The sequence below is a fragment of the Diachasma alloeum genome, unplaced genomic scaffold (assembly GCF_001412515.2).
Source record: "Diachasma alloeum isolate Michigan unplaced genomic scaffold, Dall2.0 Dall_scaffold_00201, whole genome shotgun sequence".
Lineage (NCBI taxonomy): Eukaryota > Metazoa > Arthropoda > Insecta > Hymenoptera > Braconidae > Diachasma > Diachasma alloeum.
In genome coordinates this window covers 1274055-1281343 of record NW_021680366.1, presented here as the reverse complement: position 1 = coordinate 1281343, position 7289 = coordinate 1274055, and the positions used below count along the sequence as shown (strand labels likewise).

General features: G+C 36.3%; 2 protein-coding genes across 2 annotated transcripts in view; one reads left to right on the top strand and one right to left on the bottom strand.

Moving 5' to 3' along the window:
• Positions 1-1249: 1249 nt before the first annotated feature.
• The window catches only part of LOC107035889 (dihydroorotate dehydrogenase (quinone), mitochondrial), a 41941-nt gene continuing 35901 nt past the window's right edge, over positions 1250-7289 (top strand). The window contains exon 1 of the mRNA XM_015253519.2: positions 1250-1409. The gene's annotated coding sequence lies outside the window, so the exon portion shown is untranslated. The remainder of the gene's footprint in view (positions 1410-7289) is intronic.
• On the bottom strand, positions 2254-5641 carry LOC107035809 (odorant receptor 10a-like). Its single transcript, XM_015253405.1, has 9 exons — positions 5489-5641; positions 5274-5393; positions 5084-5201; positions 3724-3994; positions 3553-3645; positions 3379-3469; positions 2570-2706; positions 2370-2502; positions 2254-2304 (listed from the first exon to the last, which is right to left on the bottom strand). The coding sequence occupies exons 1-9, from the start codon at positions 5639-5641 to the stop codon at positions 2254-2256; spliced, it is 1167 nt and encodes a 388-aa protein (XP_015108891.1).

The window sequence follows — 7289 nt, the reverse complement described above, 5'->3', positions numbered from 1 at the left end:
TTCGGAACCTAAGTTTCAAGACATTTTACAATGATTTTATTATTTAAATTTTGTCGGTCTGACTTTGAATCTTGATATTGGGCAGTTAGAAAACAATTTTACAAATCTGATGAAAAATTAGAAAGTTAACTTTTGGAGAAAGATTAATGAAATAATTGAAAAATTATAATTTGTGAAAATTACAAGCATTTTCTGTAAATAATTGACAATTAATCAATTTTCTACCATAAAAATCATTCGGAATTGTAACTTAACTAATCGTAAATTCATTCACGTGCATAATTTTACCAGAAATTGATTTCATGTCTAAAAAAATTGGTTTTTCGAAAGTTTAAACAATTTCCATTATTTGTTTATGGGCAAGGAATCTTTAAAAAAATGATAATTTGGTGACAAATGTAATTTGAATGACGTCGAATATTCATGATTTTTTTCAAGTTTTCTTTACGCAATTTCGCTGACAAATTTAATGATTGAAAATGTTTGAATCTATAGTGTGGTCTCTACCAAACTGTAAAAGATACTTGGATATCTTTAAATTTTGAAGATGAAACTCAGCAATAAATTCCAAACGGAAGTTGATACGAATAAAAATATTCTGGTTGAGTTCGTGCTCAGTTGTCAGTCTAGAATCATTAATAATAATAAATTCGGAAATGGCAAAATAACACAGTCATGAGAAAATAAATTTTCCGAGACTGGACAGAAGATCAAAATGTAGAGAAAATAAAAAAAAATAAAAAAAAAACATAAAAATGTTATGCCTAATACGAAAATTATTGTCAGTGTCAAACTTTTATCACAAATAATTTCTTTCTGGCTGAATTTATTCCTGAAATTTTCCATAAAAAAGGTTTCAAGAGAGTCAGCCATATAAAAAAATCATCATTCAAAATGAATAGAGCTTTCACTAGGATTCTAATGAGAATTGAATGAAATTCACCCAGTTAGTACGTATTTTCTCTTGATTTTTCCACACGTGGGGATCGAATGAACGAGGATAAAGTCCGTTAATCCTTCCTCATTAATCTATTTCAGAGAATATGCCCTGAGAAAAGTGAGACACGAGTTTCGTGCAAATCGCAGTCTCGCAGATGCTGAAAAGATAGATGAAATTTACAATAATGGACTTGAATCACTCGCGATGATCAAGAGACAAGTGATTGTTGGGAATCTTTACGCCACAAGGCCATTGGTCATCGAAACGAGGAAAGATAAGGACAAAATTCAGTCCTGTGTATAGTTGATCGTTGACTGTTGATCTGCAATTATTCGATTTATTAATTTTCATCATAACATCAAGAGACTAAAGCCAAGAACTTCATTTTTTTACTTTCGAAGTGGACAATTATCATCTAGTGAGATACCTTTTCTGTTAGATTGTTCTTCATCTACGCCGTTTAATTCACGTGAGTGATGAAGTGAATGTTCATTATTTTTGGATAATAAATATATTAATTCTTGCTGTGTTACAATTTAACATATGAAATTCACTACAAAAATAGAGATCGGAGAGCAAAAGGAACAACCTCTATTGTCCCCACGGTCTTAGACCTTTCTCAGCCTTAGGTCAAACGAAAGGGTTGAGCCAAACGACCCTGAGGTCAAACGATCTCTCCCCAGACAGCTTAACCCTTCTGATTCCTCCGCAAGTCAAGTATCTCGATCCCTAAAGTAAATATACCTATGCTCGTCCTGTCCCCATGCACACTTTAATCATTTTGATAGTCGCAAGAACCTATTAAGAGTGAAATAAGTTTGGAGTTATTATTTTAGTTAATTAGAAAAGTTATCGACACCAATGACAAGTAATTGGCGCCACAACAGAGTGAATTCTTAAGCCACAAGTTACGAAACTCGCAATTTTTAAATGTTGATATCTCCATTATAATAGTAAAATGGGATTAAAAATCGCTTGACTGAGGTTTAGGAGGATTAAAAAAATAATAAAAATGCATAAGTTACAGTAATATCTTAATATTTCACAGAAATGTCGGTATGTTTTCAATCTCCTACTGTTCCTAAGGTATCTTATACGAAGCCTCTAGTGTACTATTAGTTATGAGAATAACCACCCAATGCGAGAGAAAAATATCAACAGGACTTTAATAAAATGTCTTCAGCTTTCCAAAGTTATAATACTAATAGAGCGATAATCAGAAGGACAAAGTGAATGCGTTCGCTTCAACTTTGTTCCGTAACAATAGGTATATTGCGAGTCAAAAAATACAATCTGTGTCTGAAGCTTGAAGATTATCGATTTGACAACATCACTGTGAAATATGAAAACGATGTTCTCAATACCTGGAACATGGAAAATGAACAGGAATCTTAATCGAGTTGATGAAACCCTAGTGATGATCCCTTACATTTCCATAATTTTCCAAATGTAGGGCATAGAATCCGCCAGCTGTCATTCCTAGTGGTTTCATACTTCGCATCAGCATAATGGATATCAATCTCCTACCAGTCGCTGATATGCTGGACCAATTACAGCCGTAACTACGGTACAATTCAATAATGAGGACTCATTAATTGATAGAACATTGACAATGTTTCTGGCACGTACACTTCTTCGGATACTTGACTGCTATGATCGAGTAATTCTTGGCCTGGCAAACTCATGAATAGCAGGTGGACCAGCTGACCAGCAGAAAATGCTCCGAATCTTATCACCTCAGCTACGTCGTCGATTTTTATGATTGACTGAAACAATCCCGTTACACAAAGCATCAATATCTTTCTCCACAAATGCTTCAAAATTATTGGTTATCTTTCAGTTAGCTTCATTGCATATTGTAACCGGACGTGAACAATCATGAGGGATAATTATTAACATCATCATCATCAGAAGCTTTTCCATTGTCATTCACCATTTCCTCATGAAATTCTCTACCAAATTCCTCTCTATCCAAAGATACTACCGATATTTTAGGATTCCTATCAACAGGAAATTCATTAGAGGGAACTACCACGTCATCATCAACATCTTCCCAATTACTGTCATCTCCTAGAAAAATAGATTCTACTACTGTAATATTCAATTCCCAAATTCACTCGTGTCACTACTTCAATCTCCTTTTCTTCCTCTTGCACCGGTGCTGATTTTGCATGTGTTCGTCGATTCTGATAGTTTCGAAAGTTTGATTGACAGTTCCCCCCACCAACGTTCTTCTGAGTTCATTCGTTTGAAGATGGCGTGGAGCCATGTGCATAATTATTTCTCTAATTCTAACGACTGCAAATGGTTTCATTGTGACTGCAAGAAATGAGGACATGCTTGGAAATTACTAGATCTCAGTAATTTTCCTTATTTCAGCGATTTCAGAAATTTCCAACCAAGCAGACATTAACTCAAGTAATTGATAATTATCATACTTCAAGTCCTGTGATGCTGATTAATATCATGCTAACTAAGACGACGAAACCGTACATCATAGTGAAGGAAGATTCAATAAATTCTGCCAATCTGTAAAATGATAAGTCCTAAATATGAGCCAAAGGATACTAGATGTGAAGGTTGACTACAAATTTCAGATCTGAAATATTTACAAAATAGCTCGGTGATGTATGACTACGGCATTCTCAATTATTTGACACTGGCCATCCGAAGAGTCATGCAATTCCATTCCTTTCAACAGAATCCTGAAATTTCGTAATCAAGCTGTCACATAAATTAAAAATAAAATGTCCTGTTTCTGATCGTATCCTGAGATAATTTACCCTACAGTTTTAAACAATCCACAACAATGTTCCACAATTATCAGAACAAATGTGTCGACCGACACTATCATATTCATCACGATCATACTAGTAAAATAGGAGTGTAATAGAGTAGAGTAATATAGCTTATTCGCGTCAATCCCATAGATGGAATAGTCCGCATCTAGCATGAAAATTTTCGGCCTCGATTCATTAAGAGGTGATAGCCTATCCAAAATCACTTGCTTCAATGGAGTAATGGAAAAGAATGAGGCTGAACAAAAAACAGTCACTGAAAAAATGCAATTATTGGAAAAAAAAATGAATAAATTCCGAAGAATCACAATCGAATAGTTGAAGTAAAGAATTTGCATAACAGAGTAACAAGACGCCTCAGTCAGAATAGCCTATACTATCCTCAACTATAAAAAGAATGACCAACTTTTGTGTACAAAATTTTGGGAAGAATAACGTACAGTAGAGGCTTCGTATAAGATACCTTAGGGACAGTAGGAGAGAGGAATTCCGGGAACCCCTATGTCCCCACTACGCGCGCCCATAGAGAGGAGAAAAATAGAGATCAGCGGGTTTCAAATAAGATACCTCGCTCGTTGCGCCCGGATTCAATGACATTTTCATTTTTACTGAATGAATATCGATAACTAATCGATTTATATGTGTTCAATATTTTGAATTTGTATCGCTCGCGTTCCCTTTTCTCTCTAACCATAACCCCGCTTTAGGCAGAAGGGCAGCTGATGTTGGGGGATTCGAGAATAATCACAGACGAAAAATTACGATTTTTCGATGGGAAAAGTGGAAAAAATATCGATGTATCTTTCCATTACTTGAAAAAAGTGGTGCGACCCGCTGTTAAGGTCATTAGAACCTTATGATCACTTCGTTCGTCTCTCCCGTTTGGCCCTCAACACCGTTTGGTCCTTAGAACTACTCTCTTCCCGTTGAAAAATGACCGGGGCCATAGGTATCTTATCTATAAGAAGCCCACGGAACATAAACATTCGGGAGACGATAAAAGTGCCAAGAGTGTAGGTAGGCCTCGAGCGCTCGGAGCGCTAGGTATCTTATACGAAGCCTCTACTGTATTTCTCTTCAATTTCCTGTTAACAATATATTCTTTTTATATTCCGCGGTTGAGGTACTTACACACTATTTTTTTATGGACATTTTTTTCCGTGGTCACACGGTTTAAGTCAATTCCATTCTAGTGCTAGTTCTCGATGAATATCTTAAATTCTAAAGGCGTTAGTAAAATCTTCCTAAAAATCTTTTTTATAAAGCAAAGTGAAGACTATCGAATCCATCCGGAAGCCATCATAATGAATAATAACTCATTGACTCAAAAATTACTAACACCTACGCATATAAAATTTGGTTCCAAAACTTCCTCTTGCCGCATAGGTGTGGGCAGTTGTAATCGCTGGTGAATTCTCGAGAATATGCCAATCTTCTCGAATTTGGTCAAGAGCCCTCCCGACCTGTAACCATCAAATTAATTTAGTTAAATTTCAATTCATTGACAACCTAACTCTCGAAATAAAAATACAAACCCGTTCCATATTCGTTACCACAAAATAATATTTGGCAAATCCTACTGCTATGGCTATTTGTGCTATTATTCCGAATACCATATCATCCAGATTATTACATTTCCTGAACAGAAAGGCATACTGAAAAAGCAATCGCCGTACAGATATCCGCTCTTGATTATGATTCGCGAACTTTTCATCATCCAAAAATTTCAAGAACTGCAACAATATGGCACCTGAGGTATCATTATGGAGATCATCAACACCAACACACTAATCCGTACACAAATTTTCTCCGACATCGACGATTCCGGCCATAATCCAATCAAAGTCATAAGAATTCTATTGTTTCTGTAATATCCATTTGAAAAAATATCCACTTTCTTCATCTGGAAGTGCGAACGTTCCAATGTTATCGTTATTGTTACTGGAGCGTCTTGACTTCTCGGCGGTTCGCAGGCTACAGAAAGAGAATGCCCCGCATAGGCCTCACTTTCTGCATCATATATAATGCAACACGTTACCTCTAATACTTTATTGTTGCTTTCACATCAGAAAATTTCGTGGAAGAGTTTATGAATGCGATCGATAAGGGTTTTTTGAAATATTGTGCGATTGTACTGCCAGACCGGACTAGACTCATCAAGTGTCAGCTTTAATGGAACCCGGAGTTTGGGGCTGGCTACGTCTGGCTTTTTTTTACTTTCTGTACGAAGTAGAGAACACGCGATTCTGTATGTCTATCAACACCGGTCATAATACTGGGATATAGGCGGGTTTGTGATATGAAGAATCGATGCTTGTTGCACTGGAAAATTTCTTTTTTAATAAAAAAAATGGAGATGATTAATTTTCAAACATGTCCATTTTATCGATGAGTGCTGCGGGCCACCAACTTGGTCCATGTGATTGTAAGAAATTTAACGGAACTGTTATGGAATTTTTTCGGAGCGTTCCGTAATCTTTATCTGAATCTCCTGTGAAAAATTATGATACCGTCACTTAAATTTTCGGAGTCGATTCATTTCTCTCCGTGTGCCAAAATTAAACCTCCAACCTGATCATTGCTTTTACGGAGTCGGGAGAGCCTAATCGCACGCTACGCAAGAACCGTGGGAGAAAATTATTCGGCAAAGTGGAAGCGGGAAACGCAGCGTGAGAGCTTTCTTCTAAACATTGTGACAACTCATGTGGACAATACCACGCGTTTCGTGTAGGTTTGGATTGAAAAAAACTTCCAAATGATGCCTCATAATTTTCCCCCTTATTCACTTGAATATTTAACGAGGTGGAAACAAGAAACGCAGCTTGGAAATTTCATTCAAAACATTGTGACAACTGATGTGTAAAAAACGCGTTTCGTGCAGGTTCTCATAGGAGAACATTTCCAGGTGATGCACCCTTCAGCTGAATTGAAAAAGATTATGTTTTCACACTTTTTTCGTGTATCTTGAACTGGAAAAGAGTATTTTTTATCATATGAATATTACTAATTTAACATTCGGTATCAATAGAGGTTGCAACAGGATATTCATGACCTGTGTGTATAAACACACAGGTGTATAAAACTTCAACTGCGTGAAACACACTGGCGTATCAAAATGCAACTACGTGAAACACACATGTATATAAAAATACAACTGCGTGAAACACACAGGCGTGTAAAAATACAACTGCGTGAACCACACAGTAGTATAAAAATACAACTGCGTGAAACACACAGTAGCCTTAAAACCTATTCCATTCGATTCCTGAGGAAATTTGGGTTCCGTATAGGCAGATGGACGGCTCAGAATTGCGTTTTTCCACTTCCTACACCCTATACAAGATGAATTGAATTAATTTTTTTTGGCACTTTCGTTTTTCGCGATTATCTCGGAAACTATGAGAGATAGAGCCTTAAAACCAAATTTGGGTCCCCTATAGGCAAGTGGATGGCTCAGAATTGCGTTTTTCCACTTCCTATACGCTCGACAAGATGAATTGAATTAATTTTTTTTGGCACTTTCGTTTTTCGCTATTATCTCGGAAACTATG